The following is a 27935-nucleotide window of genomic DNA, read 5'->3' on the forward strand; positions in this document are numbered from 1 at the left end:
AAGACATGATGAAACCCTTTAGCAGAATTCGTCACATTGACCTTAGCCTTTAGAATGGTTTAAAAATATCATAATAACACTTATCTTATATTTTACAAGAGCATACCTATAGGTGTATATTAAACTCATGCCTAGTAGTATCAGACTGTGTAGCTGATTCCCCACTGCGACCGTAATCCACCGCTGCATAAAAACATAATTGGGATCGAAATGATCCGCGCTCGCAGCTGGGAGGTTTGAAGAGTGTAAAAGCAGCAGAGCAGCTTGCTGGTTACGGGATGTTAAAGGTTAACTCGGCTCCATAGTTTGTCAGTCGAACAAAACTACTGTATCTGATAACGCAACAATACGTTGGGATAACTTACATACTTTATTTTTTGCTGAGGCTGTGTGGCACAAGAGGGCATCGAATCTTTCCCGTGGTATTACCGTAGCAATTCGCAGTAAAGGGAAAGGCAATATTTATTACTCAAAGTTAGGCTTTGTTAGGTGACTTGGTAAGGGAAAGTCACTTACGTTACTCACGATGCTCACCTAGCCTACTCTTCGCAAACTTGAGGTACCCTACCCGTAACGTAACACATCTGTGCAGTGCGCGCGCATCGCACAGCCTCTGCAGTACGGATCTGTAACGGGACACTCAGCTCGAATCATTTTCTCTCTTCGTATTTTGAAGAGTTTTTAATCGAGTTTACAGGTTGGGACACTGTACAACATGTGGCAGCTGACATATTTCGGTGAGACTTGTGTGACTGATATTGAATGATCAGACGGACTGACAACTAGAGAGGTGATCAGCTGCTCTCTTCACTAATATGGTACGTGACAAGTTTCTGTAGTCTTCATTCTTATTATTCAACGTTCACTATCGAATAATGTAGGCCTATATTCGTCATGATCATTGCGCTTCTATTGAAGTTTAATGTCAACTACTAATCTGATCATAATATTTAGAAAATATTGATATTATTGTGATAGAATAGCAAGTAGCCTAGATTTGATATAAAGCCTAGATTTGATCAATTGGAATAACCAAAACAGCTATTAGAGCTGTTCCTAGCAGCAACCATATATCTGAATGAGTAGTTAGAGCAGCCTCCACTGTTTAAAATTGTGTACCATATTGTACAGTGATGGCCAACGCTTTAGTGGGACGTTGAAGACAACAAGACAAGGAATGATTAAGCACATAGCCTACCGGTATGCTTTATAATAAAACATGAAAGGTTATTATGTGTTCCATAAAATACTCTTAACTGTAGTCTATATTAGCCTAGTATTGCCTTCCTGTGATTAGTTTTGACATAAACTGTCACGAAGACTACATGATTCTTCTACATGAAGCTGTTTCATTAAATGCCAGGCAAAGGGTTTGTAGTGGACCAACAGCGGATGGCAACTTCATTGCGTTTACAGATGTAGGATCCTAATTTGGTCACCCTGCTGCAGGATTATTTTCATGCTGTAGCAAACAAACTCAAATTAAGATCCTATATCTGTACCTCCTGTCTGTCACTAGTGAGAGCAGTGGAGGGAATGTTCCTGCTGATGTCACTGCGCCGCTAAAACACTTCCTTCAATTAACTTTCCACTAGGCAAAGCAACCAACACTCCGACAGGAATACTCTATTACCAGTGATTCTATTAATAAACAGTTTATAATTCTCTCTTCCCCCACCACAATCTAAATGAAACACATTGACAGCAGTGATTTATTAAGGGCTCAATTCAATCCGTAACGGGCTCAATTCAATAACGTAACGTTCAGCGCTATAGCACGATTCATATTTGTTCTTGCATTAGTGGAGACTGCATTCATGGTAAACGCTGCATATATCAGCTCAATCGGAACATACCTTTTTGCGATGTGCATTGAATCGAGCACTGAATCCCTTATGTAAAGCTAGAGGATGTACATTAAGTAGCCCACCCCTGATTTGGACTATTATCCACAGGCTATTATTCACGTTCCTAGCGTTCTCTAAGGAATTGGCTAATAGCCTTACCCCACATGATTCGGCCCATTTTCTTTCAATTTTTGCCTAAAATGACAAACCCATATCTAATTTCCTGTAGCTCAGGACCTGAAGCAAGAAAATTCAGATTCTTGATTCCATTTGAATGGAAACACTTTGAAGTTTGTGGAAATGTGTTATTAATGTAGGAAAATATAACACATTAGATCTGGTAAAAGAAAATACAAAGGGAAAAAAATATATTTGAAATGCAAGAGAAAGGCCATAATGTATTATTCCAGCACAGGCACATTTTATATTTTGGCCACGAGATGGCAGCAGTGTATGTGCAAAGTTTTAGACTGATCCAATGAACCATCATTTTTCTGTTCAAAATGTTGTATCAAGACTGCCCAAATGTGCCTACTTGGTTTATTACTACATTTTCAGGTTCATAACTGTGCACTCTCCTCAAGCAATAGCATGATATTATTTCACTGTAATAGCTACTGTAAATTGGACAGTACAGTTAGAGTAACAAGAATTTAAGCTTTCTGCCAATATCAGATATGCCTATGTCCTGAGAAATGTTCTTGTTACTTACAACCTCATGCTAATCACATTAGCCTAAGTAAGCTAAACTGTTCCATGGGGGGCCCACTGATCCTGTTGTTAAATTGATTGTGTAATTTTATACCCCAATTAATATTTGCAGTGGTTGCGGCGTGAAAAGCACCCCACTGTGCAGAAAATATAAAAAGTAGTCAGATCAGTGTCATAAATATCTTGAGAAAAGAGAATCCCTGTCCAGGGTTGGAACTGGTTCAGAGATAAGAACCTAAAACCAGAAAGTAAAGAAATGATTTGAAGAACAGAACAAAAACTGGAAGTTAAAGTGATCTATACTGTTCCTGTCACGTTGGTATAAAGGAATCGGGAGACAGGCACAGGAATGCGTAATAGGGGTTTTTATTTCCCAAATTACAGCGTGCCGTGTATAGGCACGGGGACGAAGACCAAATACGTACAAATACGTACACCAAACACAGAGTTGAGACGCAAACAAAAAAGCGAGGAGTACCTCGAATAAATACACAATCGCACAATGATTATCACACAGGACGAGACCCGTAATCATCTGCACAATACACGTGGCACAAAAGCCAAAACAACACTGGACAGGTACTCGCACGACCAACGGACATTGGAACAATAATCGACAGGACAATGGTAACAAAGGACACGCTCATACAATTACTAATCAAATGGGAATAGGGACCAGGTGTGCGTAATGACAGTTCCGGAGGGATCCGTGACAGAACCGTTATTTTAAAGCATGAGAACCTGTTAATAACGCTATTTTACATTCCAGGCATTTTTTTCCAGTCCTCAAAAAATCTCAACAAAGCGCCTATGCAAAGCCCTCACTCTGTCACTAATAAACTTATTCCAGCATCTGCCTGTCAGCTGGAAATGTTGCCAGTGGGTGTGCGTGTGTGTGTGTAGGATACTTGCCCCTCCCCTCCGAAGCATAGTTTACTGTAGCCTACTGACAACGTTACAAGGGTAATTCAGAAATTATGTTTAATTAGAGAAGAACGGATTGTCTTTTTCAATGCTAAATAAGGATACTATGGTTATCACGTTTCACATTGGATTTATTAACTACAAAATGGTAAGACATGTTTTTAATTCTAGTGCTGCTGTACAAGCTTGTTAGCTAGCTAACTGGTGAAGTAATTTAATGTTGAGCTAAATGTAAAATGTATACATATATATTTCAGAGGTTTAGAAAGGAACAGAAAGGAACAATACAAACCAGTACTTTTTTTGGGTTCGAACCGGTTCAGAACTTTATTTTGCTGGTTGGAACAGTGGAATGGAACGAAAAAAAGAATGGTTCTGTTCAGAACGAAAAACAATTGGAAAATAATTTTTGTTCCAGCCCCTAGTTGAAACAGACATGACTAGAGAGCGCCACAAATATCTCAAGCTTAATCCTCAGCTTCACTGATCCTCACATCTGCCTTGCAGTCTGTTGTCTGATGTGTCTGTCAGTCTCTGGACTAGAAATGTACAGCAGAGAAGGAGAAGCCTATACCACTGCAGTCTAACTGAGGTTTGATGTTCTTCTTCCCCTCTCCTATCAGTGTCTGCATGACGACACCAGCCTGGGACCCCCTTGATCCTGCTGCAGAGCCTGAAGGGACACACCTGTCCCCCAGCCCCCCGATGCCCAACTCCCAGACTAGCCACTGAGCTCCCAATGTGACCAGCCCAGCCGGCCACCCACCCGGTGCCGCCATGCCCATCATCAGCAACGCAAACCACGACTTCAGCAACCTCTCGGCCAGCGATGACAGCAGCCTCGACGCCATCTTCACCCAGATCCCAGAGACGGAGTCGGTCAAGGGGGTCTACTATCAGAGGGCCCAGTTCATTCGACGACCAGAGGACCTGCTGTCAGTTGACCACGGCCTGCTAGCAGTCATCAACGTGGGGGGCAACCGATACACCTTCCCCTGGAGCACGCTGGAGCAGTTCCCCCTTACCCGTCTGGGACGGCTCTGTGGTCTCAGCAGCCCAGAGGAGATTGCCGGCGTGTGTGATGACTATGATGAGACGCGGCGGGAGTTCTTCTTTGACCGCAGCCCCTCGGCCTTCCGCGTCATCCTCAACTTCCTGGCGGCAGGGAAACTGCGCATGCTGAGGGAGATGTGCGTGCTGTCGCTCCACGACGAGCTGCTCTACTGGGGCGTGGAGATGACCTACATGGAGCGTTGCTGTAAGAGGAAGATGTACACGCGCATCGAGGAAATGAATGAGCACGAGAGGCAGGAGGAGGAGCAGAGGCAGAGGCACGCCCTGCTGCGCCCACCAGTTGAGGAGACACGCTACCGCAAGTTCATGAACCAGCTGAGGGATATGGTGGAGAACCCCCAGTCAGGATTGCCAGGGAAGATCTTTGCCTGCCTGTCGGTGGTGATGGTGGCTGTGACCGTAATAAGCCTGTGCATCAGCACCATGCCGGACCTCAGGGAGGAGGAAGACAGGGTGAGTGAGGCCAACCCCTGCTACCCCCAGGCAATGATATATATACACTAGATTTCTGACAGGAAGCACTGATTTGAAGCCACCGCACCTCCATCTTGGCAGTCCCCCACCATTGTAAAACATTATATTATAAAAAAATATATATTATGAAAAAATATAAATTCCCCTCAGGTAATAAAAAAAAAAAGTTATAATGTTACTGTCCCCACTACAACAACAAAAATACTTATATACATTTAATTGAAATACTGTAGAACTACATGAATTCCTGTGGAGGACTGCTTTTCCTGGGGAGTGCCAATATGGCCAACCGGTGGCTTCAAAGCCTCTCATTGGCCAATACATAGCATCAGCAATGGGTACATAGCATTAGGGTTTATATACATAATTTCCCCCAACACATAAACAATGACCACTGCAGTGCCATCAAGGCTGTAGCTTTATAAATATCCACCAAGATAACTCACATTTGTCACCCTTCCTGGAGTGTGTGTGTGTGTGTGTGTGTGTGTGTGTGTGTGTGTGTGTGTGTGTGTGTGTGTGTGTGTGTGTGTGTGTGTGTGTGTGTGTGTGTGTGTGTGTGTGTGTGTGTGTGTGTGTGTGTGTGTGTGTGTGTGTATGCCTGCATGTGTGTGTCATTTTCCTAATGTTTAGTGATTAAGGATGCTTAAAGCCACAGTGATTTATCCTCACAGCAGATATATTCTTAGCGACTGAGTGAGTGATCATGAACCACGATGATCAATATGCTGGCCACAGCACAAACAGGGCATAAACAAGCTCAGAAATTACTTCTCACTTTATTATCCTGCACCCAATGTCAGCGTGCATGCACACGTGTGTGTGTGTGTGTATGTGTAGGTGTACTTGTGTGCAAGCGTGTGTGCAGTATTGTATACTTTTTGTTGTGTTTGTGTGTGTTCTAACTGATTAACTTTCTGCACTTCTCAGTTGGGTGCATACAGTATAATACAGCTAAATTGGTCTTTCAGACACTGACCACCAAAAGTTGAATGCATGACACGCTCTCTTTCACACACATACATTAACATACGCTCTGTTGCCTCAGGTATATTGTCTGTGCTTGTGGAGGTGTTCCCTAACTTAGTGTGCTCTCCCATCTGTGTCTGCTCATAGCAGCAGGGAATATTGAAGGCAGCCCAGCCAGACCTCCCCAATGTCAGTAAACACTAGGGGATAATGTACAGGGCCCAACCAGACCTTTCCAATGTCAGTAAACACTAGGGGATAATGAACAGGGCCCCACCAGACCTTTCCAATGTCAGTAAACACTAGGGGATAATGAACAGGGCCCAACCAGACCTTTCCAATGTCAGTAAACACTAGGGGATAATGAACAGGGCCCCACCAGACCTTTCCAATGTCAGTAAACACTAGGGGATAATGTACAGGGCCCAACCAGACCTCCCCAATGTCAGTAAACACTAGGGGATAATGAACAGGGCCCCACCAGACCTTTCCAATGTCAGTAAACACTAGGGGATAATGAACAGGGCCCAACCAGACCTTTCCAATGTCAGTAAACAATAGGGGATAATGAACAGGGCCCAACCAGACCTTTCCAATGTCAGTAAACACTAGGGGATAATGAACAGGGCCCAACCAGACCTTTCCAATTTACATTTACATTACATTTAAGTCATTTAGCAGACGCTCTTATCCAGAGCGACTTACAATTCCAATGTCAGTAAACACTAGGGGATAATGAACTGGGCCCAGCCAGACCTCTCCAATATCAGCAAACACTAGGGGATAATGAACAGATCCCAGCCAGACCTCCCTAATGTCAGTACACATTGAGGGTTAATGAACTGGGCCCAGCCAGACTTCTCCAATGTCAGTAAACACTGGGAGATAATGAACTGGGCCCAAACAGACCTCTCCAATGTCAGTAACCACTGGGAGATAATGAACTGGGCCCAGCCAGACTTCTCCAATGTCAGTAAACACTGGGAGATAATTAACAGAGCCCAGCCAGACATCCACAATGTCAGAAAACACACACAGCTAACAGCACCGCAACCACAGCGTTGCAGTGGGTGCACAGGGGCCCATTTCCATAGACACTGGAGCTCTATGGGAAAAACAATCACATTCTCATGGCAGGAATCACGCTCACATTCATATCATAGTATTTTCTGGCAGGGGCCCCAGTATTGGAAAGAGAGAGGGAGAGTGTGTCAACTTTGTGTGTGGTTTTATTTTTTGTGTGTGTGTGCTAACTTGTGTGCGTGCGTGTGTGGTGTGTGTCCGTTCATGCCTGACGTACCTTATGTGTGAGTGTGGTGTTTTGTTTGTTTGTCTATCTGGTAAAAGATCCACAGTCTCAGTTATATTTCAAATAAGATCCTGGTTGAAGACAGCATAGGTGTATTTAGAGGGCAAGTTGGTCAGGATGATTTCTAAGAGTGTGCCCATGGTTACGGATTTAGGGTTGTACCTGGTAGGTTCCTTGATAATTTGTGTGAGATTGAGCGCATCTATCTTAGATTGTAGGATGGCTGGGGTGTTAAGCATGTCCCAGTTTAGGTCACCTAACAGTACGAACTCTGAAGATAGATGGGGGGCGATCAATTCACATATGGTGTCCAGGGCACAGCTGGGGGCTGAAGGGGGTCTATAACAAGTGGCAACGGTGAGAGACTTGTTTCTGGAAAAGTGGATTTTAAAAGTAGAAGCTCGAATTGTTTGGGCTCAGACCTGGATAGTATGACAGAACTCTGCAGGCCATAGTAGATTGCAACTCCGCCTCCTTTGGCAGTTCTATCTTGCTGGAAAATGTTATAGTTAGGGATGGAAATTTCAGGATTTTTGGTGGCCTTCCTAAGCCAGGATTCAGAAACGTCTAGGACATCCGGGTTGGCAGCGTGTGCTAAAGCAGTGAATAAAACAGACTTAGGGAGGAGGCTTCTAATGTTAACATGCATGAAACCAGTGCTTTTACGGTTACAGAAGTCAACAAATGAGACCGCCTGGGGATTGGGAGTGATGCTGGGGTCTGCAGGGGTAAACCTCTATATCACCAGAGGAACAGAGGAGGACTAGGATAAGAGTACAGCTAAAGGCTAAAAGATCTGGTTGTCTATTGCGTTCGGAAACAGAGAGTAAACGGAGCAGATTTCTGGGTTAAGGCATATTGAGCAGGGCTAGAGGCTCTACAGTGAAATAAGACAAAAATTACTAACCAAACAACAATAGACAAGGCAAATGTACATTTTGGAGAGGCGTGTGTAGCCATGTGATCATAGGGTCCAGTGCATAGCTAGGCGAGCTGGAGGCACGCCGATTCAGACGGCTAGCAGGCCGGGGCTAGCAGGCTAGCAGATGGGTCTCAGGGGGATGTCGCAACGGGAGAGCCTGTTGAAACTCCCTCGGACGGTTATGTCGGCAGACCAGTCGTGATGGATCGGCGGGGCTCCGTGTCAGCAGCAAAGGGTCCAGGCCAATTGGCAAAATAGGTTTTGAAGCCCAGGAATTGTCTGATGGATCTCTTCGGCTAGCCGGCAGATGGGCCTAGCTCGAGGCTAGCTCATGGCTAACTGGTGCTGGCTTCGGGACAGAAACCCCCTCGTACGGTTACTTCGCCAGACCAGTCGGGCTGGATCAGCGGGGCTCCGTGTCGGCAGCAAAGGGTCCAGGCCAATTGGCAAAAGAGGTCCTTGAAGCCCAGGCGTTGTCTGATGGATCTCTTCAGCTAGCCGGGAGATGGGCCTAGCTCGAGGCTAGCTCCAGGCTAACTGGTTCTTGCTTCGGGACAGGGACGTTAGCCAGAAGTAGCCACTCGGATAGCAGCTAGCTAGCTGCGATGATCCGGAGTAAAGGTTCAGAGCTTGCGGTAGGAATCCTGAGATGTGGTAGAGAAAAGCAGTCCGATATGCTCTGAGTTGATATCGCGCTGTGCAGACTGGCAGGAATTGACCGGGCTGAGCCTGTCAGATGTCCGAGTTAACGATGATGACCGCTAGCAGTGGCTAACTGACTACTAGCTAGTAGCTAGTTAGCTGGCTAGCTTCTGAAGGGGGTTCCGGTTCTAACGTATAAAAACTTGCAGATCCGTACCACATTGGGTGGGGCGGGTATGTTCAGTCCGTAGATGGAAATTGAGATAAAAAATATATACGAAATATATACGAAGAAAAAGTGATTTATTTTCACGGGACGGGACAAGACAATCAAAACAGACATCCTACTGCTACGCCATCTTGGATTTTTTCAGTATAGTAGTTAACCCTTATTCTTAAAAAAAAATCCCTTTAAGCTCTGTCAAGATGATTTTTGATCATTGCTAAACAGCTATTTTCAAGACTCGCCATAGATTTTCAAGCAGATTTAGGTCAAAAATGTAACTAAGCCACTCAAGAGCATTCAATGTCACCTTGGTAAGCAACTCCAGTGTATATTTGGCCTTATGTTTTAGGTTATTGTCTGTTGGAAAGCAGACTGAACCAGGTTTTCCTCTAGGTTTTTACCTGTGCTTATAGCTGTATTCCATTTCTTTTTATCCTAAAACACTCCCTAGTCCCTGCCGATGGCAAGCATACCCATAACATGATGCAGCCACCACCATGCTTGAAAATATGAAGACTGGTACTAAGTGATGTGTTGTGTTTGCCCCAAACATAAAGCTTTCTATTCAGGACATAAAGTTAATTTCTTTGCCACATTTTTACAGTTTTTCTTTACTGACTTATTGCAAACAGGATATGTGTAAATACACATTTTTATTACATTTACATTACATTTAAGTAATTTAGCAGACGGTCTTATCCAGAGCGACTTACAAATTTGTGCATTCACCTTATGATATCCAGTGGAACAACCACTTTACAATAGTGCATCTAACTCTTTTAAGGGGGGGGGGGGGGTTAGAAGGGTTACTTTATCCTATCCTAGGTATTCCTTAAAGAGGTGGGGTTTCAGGTGTCTCCGGAAGGTGGTGATTGACTCCGCTGACCTGGCGTCGTGAGGGAGTTTGTTCCACCATTGGGGTGCCAGAGCAGCGAACAGTTTTGACTGGGCAGAGCGGGAACTGTACTTCCTCAGAGGTAGGGAGGCGAGCAGGCCAGAGGTGGATGAACGCAGTGCCCTTGTTTGGGTGTAGGGCCTGATCAGAGCCTGAAGGTACGGAGGTGCCGTTCCCCTCGCAGCTCCGTAGGCAAGCACCATGGTCTTGTAGCGGATGCGAGCTTCAACTGGAAGCCAGTGGAGAGAGCGGAGGAGCGGGGTGACGTGAGAGAACTTGGGAAGGTTGAACACCAGATGGGCTGCGGCGTTCTGGATGAGTTGTAGGGGTTTAATGGCACAGGCAGGGAGCCCAGCCAACAGCGAGTTGCAGTAATCCAGACGGGAGATGACAAGTGCCTGGATTAGGACCTGCGCCGCTTCCTGTGTGAGGCAGGGTCGTACTCTGCGAATGTTGTAGAGCATGAACCTACAGGAACGGGTCACCGCCTTGATGTTAGTTGAGAATGACAGGGTGTTGTCCAGGATCACGCCAAGGTTCTTAGCGCTCTGGGAGGAGGACACAATGGAGTTGTCAACCGTTATTCTGTACAGGCTTCCTTCTTTTCACTCTGTCATTTAGGTTAGTATTGTGGAGTAACTACAATGTTGTTGATCCATCCTCAGTTTTCTCTTATCACAGCCATTATTCTCTGTAACTGTTTTAAAGTCACCATTTGCAGTATTGCTTAAGGCACTGATTCCGACCCGAGTTAATCGAGCGTAAAAGGAACGTAATTCCATTTTTATACACCTTTCTCTTTTCTCTCTATGCGTGTTCTGACCTTGAACTTTTAAGCTTGAGAATAGCATGCTATTCACCCGCTATTCGTTCGAGGTGGAGATCTAAGAGTTGAAGGTGTGGCGGAGGTGTGTCTACAGATAAGCTGTATTCTGACCTTGACTTAAAACCTCACTAGGGTACGCTAGCGTCCCACCTGGCCAACATCCAGTGAAATTGCAGAGCGCCAAATGAAATAACAGAAATACTCATTATAAAAATTCATAAAACATACAAGTGTTATACATCGGTTTATACATCGGTCAGATTTCAAAAAGGCTTTACGGCGAAAGCATACCATGCGATTATCTGAGAGCAGCGCCCAGCAGACAAATCATTACTAACAGTAACCAGCCAAGTAGAGGAGTTACACAGTCAGAAAGAGGGATAAAATTAATCACTTACCTTTGATGATCTTCATATGGTTGCACTCACAAGATTCCCATTTACTCAATAAATGTATGTTTTGTTCGATAAAGTCCATGTTTATATCCAAAAACCGTTTTGTTTGCGCGTTTTGTTCAGTAATCCACAGGCTCAAACGCAGTCACAACAGGCAGACGAAAAATCCAAATAGTATCCGTAAAGTTTGTGGAAACATGTCAAATGATGTTTATAATCAATCCTAAGGTTGTTTTTAGTCATAATAATCAATAATATTTCAACCGAACAATAACATTGTCAATATAAAAGGTAAACAAGAAAGGCGCGCTCTCGGTCGAGCGCATAAAAAAGCTCTGGGACACTGTAGTGTCCACTCATTCAGAGAGGTCTTACTCCCTCATTTTTCAGAATACTAACCTGAAACAATTTCTAAAGACTGTTGACATCTAGTGGAAGCCATAGGAAGTGCAATTTGAGTCCTAAGTCAATGGATACTGTAATGGCATTCCATAAAAAACTACAAACATAACAAAATCCCACTTCCTGGATGGATTTTTCTCAGGTTTTCACCTGCCAAATCAGTTCTGTTATACTCACAGACATTATCTTAACAATTTTGAAAACTTTTGAGTGTTTTCTATCCAAATCTACAAATTATATGCATATCCTAGCTTCTGGGCCTGAGTAGCAGGCAGTTTACTTTGTGCACGCTTTTCATTCGGAAGTGAAAATAGTGCCCCCTACCCTAGTGAAGTTTTAACGAGTTAATTCCCTCATAATTCCCCCACCTTTACGTGGAAACCATGAAGGAAATTCAAGGAAACCATGAATAAGGTTAAAAACCTCTACCACTTCTCTCTCCCGGATCCAGGATCCTCCTCATCAAAAAAGCTGACTAGCATAGCCTAGCCTAACGGGACAGGGATATCATATAATATAATTTATGAAATCACAAGTCCAATACAGCAAATGAAAGATTAACATCTTGTGAATCCAGCCATCATTTCCGATTTTTTAAATGATTTACAGCGAAAACACAATATGTATTTCTATTAGCTAACCACAATAGCCAAAGACTCAACCGCATATTTTCACCATGTTTCTACCGCATAGGTAGAAACATGGTCACACAATGGTCATCACAAAACTGACCAAATAGAGATATAATTAGTCACTAACCAAGAAAGAATTTCATCAGATGACAGTCTTATAACATGTTATACAATAGATGTATGTTTTGTTCGAAAAATGTGCATATTTGAGATATAAATCATAGTTTTACATTGCAGCTACCATCACAAATAGCACCAAAGCAGCCAGAATAATTACAGAGAGCAACGTGAAATACATAAATACTCATCATAAAACATTCATGAAAAATACATGGTGTACAGCAAATGAAAGATAAACATCTTGTGAATCCAGCCAAAATTTCCGATTTTTTAAGTGTTTTACAGCGAAAACACAATATAGAATTATATTAGCTTACCACAATAGCCAAACACACAAATGCATTTATTCACCGCAAAAGGTAGCTATCGCAAAAACCAGCAAAATATATAAAATGAATCACTAACCTTGAACAACTTCATCAGATGACAGTCTTATAACATCAGGTTATAAAATACACTTATGTTTTGTTGGAAAATGTGCAGATTTAGAGCTACAAATCCTGATTATACATTGTGAATACGTAGCATCGATTCACCAGAATCTCCAGAGATATTGTCACGATCATCAAAGGGACTGAGAGAGGACCAAGGTGCAGCGCGTGGAAAATACATCTTCTTTATTTCAGAAAGAAGACGATAACAACACTATACAACTAAACAAAACAACAAAACAGACGACCGTGAAGCTATACAAACAGAAGTGCAGCCACTAAACACTTCGACATTGACAATTCCCCACAAACAGCTAAAGCCTATGGTTGCCTTAAATATGGCTCCCAATCAGAGACAACAATAACCAGCTGTCTCTAATTGAGACCCAATTCAGGCAACCATAGACTTTCCTAGATACCTACACTCAACCATAGACACAGCTAGACTTCTATACTAATCATAAACCCAACTACTCTAATAAACCCCCTAAACCTTACAACCACCCTAGACACTACAAAAAACACATACATTCCCCATGTCACACCCTGACCTAACTAAAATAATTAAGAAAAACAAAGAATACTAAGGCCAGGGCGTGACAGATATTTTGGACACTCACCTAATCTGACCAAAGAACTCATCATAAACTTTACATAAAAATACTTGTTGTATGGCAAATGAAAGATACACTGGTTCTTAATGCAACCGCCGTGTTAGATTTTAAAAATAACTTTACCATAACAAACAGCTTGCGTTATTGCGAGACAGCGCTCGCCAAAACGGCAGAGAATAGGAATCAACATTTTCCACAGAAATACGAAATAACATCATAAATTGTTCTTACTTTTGCTGAGCTTCCATCAGAATCTTGTACAAGGAGTCCTTGGTCCAGAATAAATCGTTGTTTGGTTTTAGAATGTCCTTTTCTTCTGTCGAATTCGCGCCACAATGCTAGCCAATGTTGATAACGTTCCCATTTTCTCTCGACGCAAAGAACGGAAAACTCCAAAAGTCCCAATAAACGTTGAATAATCTGATAAAACTCGGTTGAAAAAACCTACTCTACGATGTTATTATCACATGTATCAAATAAAATCAGAGCCGGAGATATTCGCCGTGTAAACCGAACTCATCAGAAGACAATATCGAGGTGCTTCGCGCACCTTGGTAGACAAAGGATATTCCTGACCAGCCACTCCAAAAGCTCTTGTTCGACCTCAGATCAAGCTAGACACCCCATTCCACCTTCCACTGCCTGTTGACATCTAGTGGAAGGCGTATGAAGTGCATGCATATCGATAAATAAAAGCCAGTTGAATAGGCAGGCCCTGAAACAGAGCCTCATTTTCAGATTTTTCACTTCCTGCATGGAAGTTTGCTGCAAAATGAGTTCTGTTTTACTCACAGACATAATTCAAACAGTTTTAGAAACTTCTGAATCTATCCAATGGTAATAATAATATGCATATTGTATGATCTAGAAAAGAGTACGAGGCCGTTTCATTTGGGCACGATTTTTTCCAAAGTGAAAACAGCATCCCCCTATTGACAAGATTAAGCAAGTCTGCCGGTTCCAAGTGGAAAAAGCATTTTTCTTTTTCCCGATAGAAATAACAGCATTCTCCACGCAGTGTAATTAATACATGGATGAGAGCTATTGATAAGAGCTAGGTATATTAGTAATCCTTTTGGAGATTGGGATTGTAAATACACATAGCAATTGTTTTAGATCATTTTTTCCTTATGATCCCTGGAGAAGAATGTGAAACGAGCCATATGGAAGCAAACTGAAAATATCATATCAACATGACATGTATTGCGGCACTTTTCCATTGGGAAATAGGATACATATAGCTGTGCCATTATTCCAGATTTTAATTGTGTGCCGTCATCTTTTGCGTGGATGAAATTTGGACACCGTAGCTATAGGACTGAACCTGCCGAGGACTGAACCTGCCGAGTTGATGTATGCGCTTTAGAATGTTTTAATTATAGCCAATGCCCGAGCTTTTCTCTGTTTTGTTTTACAATTTGTGTCATGTTAAATATTATCCTCTATCGGGAGCCTTCGTGAGTAATACCCACATACATTTATAACTGTCACTTTAGTGTTAGTGTTCTTAAATTTGTAGCTTACATTTTGCATCATTCCATTCCATTCCGTTTACCTTTCTTTCCTCTGTCACGCCATGTAAGTTGTTCCTGAGGGTCGTTAGCATTAGTGGATCTTATTAGGCTAACATTGTGCAATAATTAAGGACACGTAGCCTATTTGAATCGTTATGGAACTCAGACCACACTTAGCAGGTTAAACCTGGAGCCTGGCGTGTGGTTCATGACAACTGGACTGTTGTTGTCATACAGTTCAAGGGTTAGTGAGAATTAGGGTAGATTTACAGGAATATTGTACACTTTTTTCCACCTTCCAATATTTAATTAATCAAACTTGAAGATGACAACTTTCAGGATGAATCAAAAACCACTGTAATTTTATATACACCACCGTTCAAAAGTTTGGGGTCACACTAAATAACTCCTTGTTTTTTAAAGAAAAGCACATTTTTTGTCAGTTAAAATAACATCAAATTGATCAGAAATACCGTGTAGACATTGTTAATGTTGCAAATTACTATTGTAGCTGTAAATGGAAGATTTTTTATGGAATATCTACATAGGCGTACAGAGGCCCATTATCAGCAACCATCACTCCTGTGTTCCAATGGCACGTTGTGTTAGCTAATAACTCATTGCGCTAACGCAATTTATCATTGCCGCTCAAAACGACCTCTAACTGCACATTTTTACTCCTGAACTTGTTTAGGCTTGCCATGTCTAAGGGGTTGAATACTTATTCACTCAAGACATTTCAGCTTTTACAATTCTAAAAACAAAATTCCACTTTGACATTATGGGGTATTGTGTGTAGATCAGTGACACACAATCTCAATTTAATTAATGTTTAATTCAGGCTGTAACACAACAAAATGTGAAAAAAGTAAAGGCGTGTGAATACTTTCTGAAGGCACTGTATATGTACAGGAACTTTATGCGCAGTAACTACATGTGCAGTAACTATATGTACATTAACTATATGTGCAGGAACTATATGTACAGTAACTATATGTACATTAACTATATGTGCCGTAACTATATATACAGTAACTGCATGTACAGTAACTATATGTACAGTAACTACATGTACAGTAACTATATGTACATTAACTATATGCACAGTAACTACATGTACAGGTTCTATATGTACATTAACTATATGTGCAGTAACTATTTATACAGTAACTATATGTGCAGTAACTATAAATACAGTAACTACATGTACAGTAACTATATGTACAGTAACTATATGTGCAGTAACTATATGCGCAGGAACTATATGTACAGTAACTATATGTACATTAACTATATGTGCCGCAACTATATATACAGTAACTGCATGTACAGTAACTATATGTACAGTAACTACATGTGCAGTAACTATATGTACATTAACTATATGCACAGTAACTACATGTACAGGTTCTATATGTACATTAACTATATGTACAGTAACTACATGTACAGTAACTATATGTACAGTAACTACATGTACAGTAACTATATGTACATTAACTATATGCACAGTAACTACATGTACAGGTTCTATATGTACATTAACTATATGTGCAGTAACTATTTATACAGTAACTATATGTGCAGTAACTATAAATACAGTAACTACATGTACAGTAACTATATGTACAGTAACTATATGTGCAGTAACTATATATACAGTAACTACATGTACAGTAAATGGTTGGGAGGCATACAATTCAGAATAGCTTTTTGCTGTTAGTAAATCCTTACAGTTTCTCTTAGAGAGTATGTTCCAACATATCATTTCATTTTGCTCTGTTGGCACCTCAGGCAATATAGTAAGACTAAGGAAAAGGCGAGCAATCCCTGATGTAGTTATGAAATACAAATGCGTAGTGTATAAAGTTAGCGAGAGTAAAGAGAGTAAGAGTATGGCTGTGTAAACCCTGAGCGAGGCCACAGCAGATAAATAAAAAAGCTAAACCCCAACAACACCCACAGGGCAAGAATGCTTTACCATACTCTGACCTCCACAACATAAATGTTGATTCACTCCCACACTGTCAGATTATGTTGGAATGTTTTGAATTATCATAACAAGCTATTTACATCTTCTTTCCTATGTCAGACAGCTTTTGGCCTTTTCTCAACCATGTTGTTTATTCTGTCAGAATATGGGGTTTACAGACATTGCAGAGGAAAACATTTATTTTTGCAACACAGCGTGTGTACACTACAATATTTCTCTCTGATTCATGTCTTCTAACTGTGCTGCCTTGTGGCGCCAAGAAAAGTTTTTCAAATATGCTCCTCGTTTAATTCAGAGACTCAGACTGGGGGAGTAATTGAATGGTGGTTTTATGTTCTTATTAGATTTTTTTGCAGTATATTTGAGTGGATTCTATTTGCTGTTTAATAGCCTCCCTCTCAGGGAAGCATCGCTCCCAGGGCATTAATCAGGAGGCCAGTGTAAACCAGCCCTGCATCTCTCCCTTCCTGCAGAGCTGATGTTAAAGACTGTCTCTACTCAGAAACAGCCTACTATCACCTGCATTAGAGCACTCTCACAGTCACCATCTGATTAAGTTATAGACTTGAGTGTGAGAGACAGGGATGGTGTTATAACCCATTTATTAAGTGTTAGGAGCTATTTTCATGATCAGACAGGGTGGGGTAACAACCCATTTATTAAGTGTTAGGAGCTTTTTACATGATCAGACGAGGTGGTGTTATAACCCATTTATTAAGTGTTAGGAGCTATTTTCATGATCAGACAGGGTGGTGTTATAACCCATTTATTAAGTGTTAGGAGCTTTTTACATGATCAGACGGGGTGGTGTTATTACCCATTTATTAAGCGTTTGGAGCTATTTTCATGATCAGACAGGGTGGTGTTATAACCCATTTATTAAGCGTTAGGAGCTTTTTACATGATCAGACAGGGTGGTGTTATAACCCATTTATTAAGCGTTAGGGCTTTTTACATGATCAGACGGGGTGGTGTTATAACCCATTTATTAAGCGTTAGCAGCTTTTTACATGATCAGACAGGGTGGTGTTATAACCCATTTATTAAGTGTTAGGAGCTATTTTCATGATCAGACAGGGTGGTGTTATAACCCATTTATTAAGTGTTAGGAGCTTTTTACATGATCAGACGGGGTGGTGTTATAACCCATTTATTAAGCGTTAGGGCTTTTTACATGATCAGACGGGGTGGTGAAAATTATAGAAATGTTTTTTCCATCCTCCTCCTCACCATCTTTGCTCTGTCTCAGTGATGGAGCTAGCCAATACCAGTTGGCTGGCAGCCACTCACACTTGACCAGTGAAGAAGACTCATTGAGAGAAACCAGAAGGGTCAGGTTATTTTTTAGAGTTGGAGACTGTAGGACTTTGGTTTAGGACTACATGTTGTAGCCCTTATCTTAACTTTCCTAAACTGAGCTCTGTTTCTGTTTTGCTTCAGTCATTTGATTTCTACATATAAAACTCTTCAGCCCCATGCCTTTCTGGTGATTCATCTAAACGTAGGGATCCCATACACATGGCGGGTGATGGACAGGTGATAACAAGCCCATATATTACTTTTGTGAGTGTGTGTGTGTGTGTGTGCATGTGTGTATCCTACATATTTACTTGAGTTTGCTGTGGTTTTTCAGGATAGTCAGCAAACTTTGAACGCCAGTCCCTATGCATTATTTCTGTCCGGTTTCGACCTGTGTTTTTGAAGCGCTTATGCTCGTTTCTTTGTCCACATCCCATGCTCTCATTTTTCATTCTCTGAACGTAGAGATACTCACTGAAACAAACAGTATCATTAATCAACAGCCTCATTTCACATGTAACAACATCAGTGAATTAAAGATTTGTTATGTTTTCTAAATTTGTATCGCTCTTTGTACTTTCCTCTATATCAAATGGTGTATAAACAAGTCTCCATCTTAACTTTCTGTGCCGGGCTGGGATGTGGAAGTCAAGCAGACTAGACTGGTGGATGGGGCTGCTGAGACAGGATAAGTAAACATATCTGTGGCTGACCCAATATACCTCGCTTCTACAGGAGGTGTTTATGAGTCTCTCTTATGAGTCACACGCACGCACGCACGCACGCACGCACACACACACACACACACACACACACACACACACACACACACACACACACACACACACTGAGGCACTCAGGCCTGCTCAGTGTCTGCATGTCTGGGCTTAAGATGGAACAGGGGATTTAGCTTTCTATAGAGCTGTGAAGTGTCATAGAGGCGTGGAGGAATGAGGTACCGTGGAGAGAGACAGAGCTGAAATTGTGGGATGACTTATTTCTATAAGGAAGGACTATTATGGATATTACTGCCTATCTGGTCATACACTCAGTGTGTTAATGTGCTGTATGGTTGTCAAGTTGCGTTTAGATAAAGCATAAAAGCAGTATGAGTTTACTTTAATCTGTTAATATACAGCACATAACATATTTCTGCAGACAAGCTGTCATACACAGATGGATACTACAGTAGAATTAATAGTGGATGTACTGTGGTTTGAAGGCTTCTCTGGTCATGTGGACGCCCAAGACCGGCCCAGCCAGTTGTTGTTCCTCTGTGTTCAGTGAGACCTGTAGGGGAGTGTGAGAGAGTTGTTCCCCATGTGTCTCCATCTCTCCCCCGGACCATAGTCAACAGCCTCCAGGTAGCCCCCTGCAGTGCTGCTGTCCCCAGCTAAGCAGCACATCAGAATCCCATTCTGCCAGGAGCTAGACCGCAACCAAGTGCCTCATCTCTCTGTGAGCAGGGCGCCCAAATGCCCCGGTGGGGACAGAGAGTATGCGCGAGTATGTGTAAGTGTGTGTCTGTGTGTGTGTGTTGAAGAATAAAATCTATGTGCTTGTTGAGCCTGAGTGTTTGTTTTTTGTGTTAAAAGACATAACTCTCTTCTAGAAGTGTGTTTCTATTTAAGGTACATAAAAAAGAGAACAGATGGTTCAGTCAGATAAGGCGCCTGATCCTGCTGTTGCTACTGCTGTTGCTACTGCTGCATGCCATGGCAGAAATAGAGAGTTATGATGTGTGACGGGACCACATGCTTTCCATGTCACCTCATCTTTATCCATCCACTCATCCCACTTCTCACCCTGAGCGCACCATTTTTCTCCTCCATTAAGACACAAAGGGCTGTTAGTGGGAAAGCTGTTCTCTCCTGTGGGACCCAGCCTGCCGAACTAGAGATATTGAGATAAATGCCTGTTAGGCTGGGTTACTATAAGCTCCGCTCCAGGTTAACACCACCCATATGTAGCTGGCACCTCAAAGTCTACACTACACTGTCAGGAAAGTAGAGGCATAGTGTGTTTGTCTGCCTCATCTAGTGTACCCTGCGTCAAGTCTGGATTATAAAGATTAAAGATTTGGGACTGTTTGTGTATCTGCATGTGTGTGTGTGTGTGTGTGTGTGTGTGTGTGTGTGTGTGTGTGTGTGTGTGTGTGTGTGTGTGTGTGTGTGTGTGTGTGTGTGTGTGTGTGTGTGTGTGTGTGTGTGTGTGTGTGTGTGTGTGTGTGTGTGTGTGTGTGTGAGTTATGTTTGAATCTGAGTCTAAGCACAAGTGAGTTAGTGGTCATGTAACAGTTTGGCATCTGGCTGTAGTTTTCTCTGTGTGTTATGCTACCCCAGGAAGTGAACAGACGAGTGGGGACATGATGAGACATTAGGGCATCCAAACCTCCGCTCCCCTTTGTGCTTCAGAGCTTGAAAAGTGAGCACAAGGTCACAGTGAAATATGTGTCCATTGGTGCACAGTATGATGAAGGTCCTGTTGAAGGTAAACATGATGGATGAACTGAATATAGTTTTGAACTGAATATTTCTGTTTTTTCCAGCTCCTCTCAAAAATGTGTCCTTTGCTGTGCCGGAGCCCCAGAGGCAGCTGGAGAGTGGGGTAGTTATAGGGATGATCCAGCATGATGATGAGCCTGGCAGCCTGGCAGCTCACTGCTGATATGAGAAGGAATGTAAAGCGAGACAGGGGGAAAGAATGAGAGAGAGATATAGTTAGGCAGGAAAGGAAGGGATAAAGGCACAGAGGCAGGAAGATGGAGGCTAGTGAAAGACAGTAGAGGCAAAAGCCAAGTTATAGACCTTCTTCTAAGACGGATCAGCAGCCCCTGGTTTGTGATCTATCCTCTGTGCTGCCGGCTCTTTTTACTGGCTTCACTTATTTATATTGCAGTCTAACTTCAATAAGAGGAGCTTCCTCTTGTTCCTCAGTGTCTCTCTGCATAGAAACGCACACAGAAATATATGCACGAACGCACCCGCACACACACAGCTCTTTGACAATCTATCCACATAATGAACTCACAATCACATACTGTATGTGTAACAGTATTGCTTCCGTCCCTCTCCTCGCCCCTACCTGTGCTCGAACCAGGGACCCTCTGCACACAGCGCGCACCCCGCAAACTAGCTAGCCATTTCACATCGGTTACACTCACCCCCCTTTTGACCTCCTCCTTTTCCGCAGCAACCAGTGATCCGGGTCAACAGCATCAATCTAACAGTACAGCTTCCGTCCCTCTCCTCGCCCCTACCTGGGCTCAAACCAGGGACCCTCTGCACACGTCAAGAACTGATACCCACGAAGCATCGTTACCCATCGCGCCACAAAAGCCACGGCCCTTGCAAAGCAAGGGGAACACAACTACTTCAAGGTCTCAGAGCGTGTGACGTCACCGATTGAAACGCTATTAGCGCACACCCCGTAAACTAGCTAGCCATTTCACATCGGTTACATATGTACGCAGCCATAGACACATACAGTTATAATAGCAGACAAAACAACATTTTGCTCCTGCCCTATATACTGTACATAGACTTGGAATCACTGGCCACTTTAATAATGGACCAATAGCCACTTTAATAATGTTCATATAATGTGTACATACTGGTTTACTCATCTAATATGTATATACTGTATTCTATTCTACTGTATTTTAGTCAATGCCACTCCGACATGGCTCAATCTAATATTTATATATTTCTTAATTCTAATATTTTACTTTTAGATTAGTGTTAATTGTTGTGAAATGCTAGATACTACTGCACTGTTGGAGCTAGGAAGACAAGCATTTCGCTACAACTGGAATAACATCTGCTAAATATGTGTGACCAATTCAATTTGATTTGATGGTAATGGAGTTCATCCGGATCCATATCCTTGTTAGAGCTGCAGCACGTCTGAAGTACCTGAAGACAAGTGACATAGCGAGAGAGAAGCACAAAATCATACAGTAAATCTGCTACATGGGCAATCACAAGATCAATACCACAAAAGGAGTTTTTACTCTTACAGTACTTAAGCTTCTCTTTCCCAGGGTAATGAGTCTGTGGGAGTCTTAACTGTGAAATGGACACTTGACTGTTTTTAGAGCTCTATTGTTATTGCCTCTTGTGTGAAGAGTTGGTCCTTCACAGAGAAATGTGCATAGTTTCACACAATGCTATACACACTAATCTCAGCACCTAGAACTGAATCAGCTAAGGCACGTACAAGAGACTATAAACACTAGGGGCTTTATTCAATCTGAACTTCAGCGATACAGATTGAATAGAGCCCTAAAGCAGTGCCGTCAGAAAGTATTCTCACCCCTTGACTTTTTCCATTACATTTACATTACATTTAAGTCATTTAGCAGACGCTCTTATCCAGAGCGACTTACAAATTGGTGCATTCACCATTTTCCACATTGTTGTGTTACCAAGTCAATTAAAATTGATTTAAATTTTAAAAAATTGTCAACGATCTAAGTGGAAGATCAATTCTACAAATAAATAAAAAACGAATGAAAAATAAAACACTAATATATCTTAATAAGATAAGTATTGAACCGCCTGAGTCAATACTGTACATTTTAGAATCACCTTTGGCAGTGATTACAGCTGTGAGTCTTTCTGAGTAAGTCTCTAAAAGCTGTGCACACCTGGATTGAACAATATTTGCACATTATTCTTTAAAACATTATTCCATCTCTGTCAAGTTAGTTGATTGATCATTGCTAGACAGCCATTTTCAAGTCTTGCAGTAGATTTTCAAGCTGTAACTAGACCACCCAGGAACAATCAATGTCATCTTAGTAAGCAACTCCAGTGTATATTTGTCCTTGTGTTTTGGGTTATTTTCCTGCTGAAAGGTGAATTTGTCTCCCAGTGTCTGTTGGAAGTTTTCCTCTAGGATTTTGCCTATGCTTGGCTATTCCGTTTCTTTTTATTCTGACTAGGGCAAGGACCATGCTTGAAAATATGTGGTACTCAGTGATGTGTACTCAGTGATGCCCCAAACATAACGCTTTGTATTCAGGACAAAAAGTTTTTGCCACATTTTTTGCAGTATTACTTTAGTGCCTTATTGCAAGCAGGATGCATATTTTGGAATATTTTATTAGTATTGTGGAGTAACTATAATGTTGTTGATGCATCGTCAGTTATCTCCTATCACAGACATGAAACTCTGTAACTGTTTTAAAATCACCATTGGGTTCATGGTGAAATCCCTGAGCGGTTTCCTTTCTCTCCGGCAACTGAGATAGAAAGGGTGCATGACATTTCAACTTGTATTTTTTATTAATTGGTAAACATTTCTAAAAAATATAATTGCACTTTGACATTATTGGGTATTGTGTGTAGATCAGTGATACAATCTCAATTTAATCCATTTAAAATAAATTCTGTAATACAACAACATTTTGGAAAAGGTCAAGGCGTGTGAATACTTTCTGAAGGCACTGTAGATATAAGCTGTGAAGGCATGATAGGAGAGGTGGTGTCTGAGCAGAACCGTGTCTGTATTTGCTTGGGCTACATGCTATGTTTAAGGAAGAGTCCACCAAGCAGAGGAGAGAACATCTCAGTTGATTATCCTATTTTATTCTCCTCACTCTATACCGTAGACTATATAGCCATGTAAACAAAGGATTTAAATCATCATCTTTCTTTTGCTTAATGGGATACCTCAGGATTTTGGCAATGAAGACCTGTATCCACTTCCTCAGAGTTAACTCGTGGATACCATTTTAATGTCACTGCGTGCAGTTTGAAGGAAGTTGCTAACTAGCTTTAGCGCAATTGCTAGTTAGCTTTAGCGCAATGACTGGATGTCTATGGTAACTGCTAGCATGCTAGTTGATTCCATAGACTTCCAGTCATTGCGCTAACGCAATGTATCATTGGCACTCAAAATGACCTCTAACTTCCTTCATACTTGTATCAAATTGTATCCATGAGTTCATCTGACTTCGGGGAAGTAGATAAAGGACGTCATTACCAATATCCCGAAGTATCCCTTCATTAATGGCTTAAAAACATGCATTGTACATGGTCAGAATTCTCTCCCTCTCTCTTACCGTCAGATGTTTCAAAAGTGGTTTTCCTGAATGGCAGCTGATTGGAATTATTCAGCTTAATAATTGTTTAGCTTTTGAACCAAAGCCTTGCAAATGAGTAGACAAATTTCACTCTAGTAAATGGGGTTCAATTGAGTGATATTCTGCTATTCTGTTAGAAGCATCTCTGAGAATGTTGCTAACCCTTTCTGAGGGTGGGTAAGTAAGCTGTTGTACATGGCAGGCATATTATTCAGTTGCAGCTGTTGGTTGTACAGTATGTTACTCTCATTTACTATTTTCAATTATTCTATTCCGTCACTCTACTTGTCACATTCTGACTTTGGAATTTTTCATTATTGATCATGATGATGTGTTTTCCAGTCAGACTTTGGCAGCAGCCGGGTTGAATTGACTGATGCTGTTGAAATGAAATGTCATTGACATTTGGTACAGAACAAGTCAGTAAGATAAGGTCAGAGGGAGTGCATTAGCTGTGAAAAATGAACCATTATGCAGATGAGTGGGAGAGTGGCACTCTGCCTTAATGTGCTCAATGTCCCAGAGTGCAAGGCAGATTTACCTCTCAGCTCAGGTCAGCTCTCTAAATGGATAGAAGTAGAGGTCATCAGATCCTCAAAAAGTTCTACAGCTGCACCATTGAGAGCATCTTGACTGGCTGCATCACTGCTTGGTATGGCAACTGCTACAGAGGGTAATGTATACGGCCCGGTACATCACTGGGGCCGAGCTACTGTACCTGCCACCCAGGACTTCTATACCAGTGGGTCAGAGGAAGGCCCTAGAAATTGTCAAAGACTCCAGCCACCCAGGTCATGGACTGTTCTCTTTTCTACCGCATGGCAAGTGGTACCGATGCACCATGTCTGGTACCAAAAGTACCCCCCAAGCCATAAGACTGCTAAATAGTTCACCAAATTGCTACAGAGACTATCTGCATTGACCCCCCCCCGTTGCACTAACTCTTTTGACTCATCACAAACGCTGTTGCCTCACTTTACCCCTACCTATACCTTATCACTTTACCCCTACCTATACCTTATCACTTTACCCCTACCTATACCTTATCACTTTACCCCTACCTATACCTTATCACTTTACCCCTACCTATATGTACATATCTACCTCAATTACCTCATACCCCTGCAAATCGACATGCTACTGGTACCCTGTGTACCGTATATAGCCAAGTTATCGTTACTCATTGTGTATTTATTCTTACTTATGGAAGAGACCATAAGTAAGCATTTCACTGTTAGTCTTCTCCTGTTGTTAGCAAAACGTGACAAATAAAATGTGATTTGATTTGACATTATAAGGTAGACAAGTTCCAGAGGGTTAAGAAATGGGCAAGAGATGGACTGAATAAGGGAAAGGAAGAGTAAAGGTTAAAGTTCCATTAGTGAAGAAATATTCCCAGATCCCTGTACTAGAGGAAATATTCCCAGATCCCTGTACTAGAGGAAATATTCCCAGATCCCTGTACTGGAGGAAATATTCCCAGATCTGTCATGTTTTGTCTTTGATCATCTTGTCTTGTCCCTGGGCTTCCCTCTGCTGGTCTTATTAGGTTCTTTCCCTCTTTCTATTCCTCTCTCTCCTCCTCCCTCTTTCCCTCTCCCGCTCTCTCTCTCTATCGTTCCGTTCTTGCTCCCAGCTGTTTCTCATTCTCCTAACGACCTCATTTAGTCTTTCACACCTGTCCCCTATTTTGCCCTCTGATTAGAGTCCCTATTTCTCCCTCTGTTTTCCGCTTCTGTCTTTGTCGGATTCTTGTTTGAGGTTTGCTGTTCTGTGTCCTTGTTGCGCCCTGTCGTGTTTTTTGCCTTTGTCAGATGCTGCGTGTGAGCAGGTGTCTATGTCAGCTACGGTCTGTGTCCTCCTGAAGCGACCTGCAGTCTGTGGTCGCGTCTCCAGTCGTTCCTCTCTACTGACAAGAGGTTTTCAGTTTCCTGTGTTGGAATTACCTTTGAGAAGATCCAGGAGAATCATTGTTTGTTTAAGAATGGAATAAAGACTCTGTTTCTATTACGTCGCTTTTGGGTCCTCCTTCATCAGCATAACAGAAGAATCCGACCAAGAATGGACCCAGCGACTACGGATTCTCTCAACACTGCCGTCAAGATCCAGGGGGCAATGCTCGGCAGACATGAGCAGGAATTGTCTGCTGCTCGTCATGCCGTTGAGACCCTGGCCGCTCAGGTCTCCGATCTCTCAGGACAGTTTCAGAGTCTTCGTCTCGTAACACCAGCTACTTCCTGGTCTTCCGAGTCTCCGGAACCTAGGGTTAATAATCCACCATGTTACTCTGGGCAGCCCACTGAGTGTCGCTCCTTTCTCACCCAGTGTGATATTGTGTTCTCTCTCCAGCCCAACACATACTCTGGAGAGAGAGCTCGGATCGCTTACGTCATATCACTCCTTACTGGTCGGGCTCGGGAGTGGGGCACAGCTATCTGGGAGGCAAGGGCTGAGTGTTCTAACGTTTATCAGAACTTTAAGGAGGAGATGATACGGGTCTTTGATCGTTCAGTTTTTGGGAAGGAGGCTTCCAGGGGTCTGGCTTCCCTATGTCAAGGTGATCGATCCATAACGGATTACTCTATAGAGTTTCGTACTCTCGCTGCATCCAGTGAATGGAACGAGCCGGCGTTGCTCGCTCGTTTTCTGGAGGGACTCCACGCTGAGGTTAAGGATGAGATTCTCTCCCGGGAGGTTCCTTCCAGCGTGGACTCTTTGATTGCACTCGCCATCCGCATAGAACGACGGGTAGATCTTCGTCACCGAGCTCGTGGAAGAGAGCTCGCGTTAACGGGGTTTCCCTTCTCCGCATCTCAACCATCTTCTCTCATCGGCTCAGAGACTGAACCCATGCAGCTGGGAGGTATTCACATCTCGACTAAGGAGAGGGAACGGAGAATCACCAACCGCCTTTGCTTCTATTGCGGTGCTGCTGGACATTTTGTCATGTCATGTCCAGTTAAAGGCCAGAGCTCATCAGTAAGCGGAGGGCTACTGGTGAGCGCTACTACTCAAGTCTCTCCATCAAGATCCTGTACTACCTTGTCGGTCCATCTACGCTGGACCGGGTCGGCTGCTTCCTGCAGTGCCTTGATAGACTCTGGGGCTGAGGGTTGTTTTATGGACGAAGCATGGGCTCGGAAACATGACATTCCTCTCAGAGAGTTAGGGAGGCTCACACCCATGTTCGCCTTAGATGGTAGTCCTCTCCCCAGTATCAGATGTGAGACACTACCTTTAACCCTCACAGTATCTGGTAACCACAGTGAGACCATTTCTTTTTTGATTTTTCGTTCACCTGTTACACCTGTTGTTTTGGGTCATCCCTGGTTAGTATGTCATAATCCTTCTATTAATTGGTCTAGTAATTCTATCCTACCCTGGAACGTTTCTTGTCATGTGAAGTGTTTAATGTCTGCTATCCCTCCTGTTTCTTCTGTCCCCTCTACTCAGGAGGAACCTGGTGATGTGACAGGAGTACCGGAGGAATATCATGATCTACGCACGGTCTTCAGTCGGTCCAGAGCCAACTCTCTTCCTCCTCACCGGTCGTATGATTGTTGTATTGATCTCCTTCCGGGGACCACTCCCCCTCGGGGTAGACTATTCTCTCTGTCGGCTCCCGAAC

At 42.5% G+C, this 27935-nt stretch overlaps 1 protein-coding gene across 1 annotated transcript in view; it reads left to right on the forward strand.

Moving 5' to 3' along the window:
* The first annotated feature begins 284 nt into the window (after window positions 1–284).
* Window positions 285–27935, forward strand: part of LOC129867131 (potassium voltage-gated channel subfamily G member 4-like) — a 35123-nt gene continuing 7472 nt past the window's right edge. Inside the window, exons 1-2 of the mRNA XM_055940327.1 lie at window positions 285–818; window positions 4106–5009. Coding sequence (XP_055796302.1) covers window positions 4260–5009 — 750 coding nt within the window. The 5' untranslated portion in view covers window positions 285–818; window positions 4106–4259. The remainder of the gene's footprint in view (window positions 819–4105; window positions 5010–27935) is intronic.

Source organism: Salvelinus fontinalis, chromosome 12 (genome assembly GCF_029448725.1).
Source record: "Salvelinus fontinalis isolate EN_2023a chromosome 12, ASM2944872v1, whole genome shotgun sequence".
Classification (NCBI taxonomy): Eukaryota; Metazoa; Chordata; class Actinopteri; order Salmoniformes; family Salmonidae; genus Salvelinus; species Salvelinus fontinalis.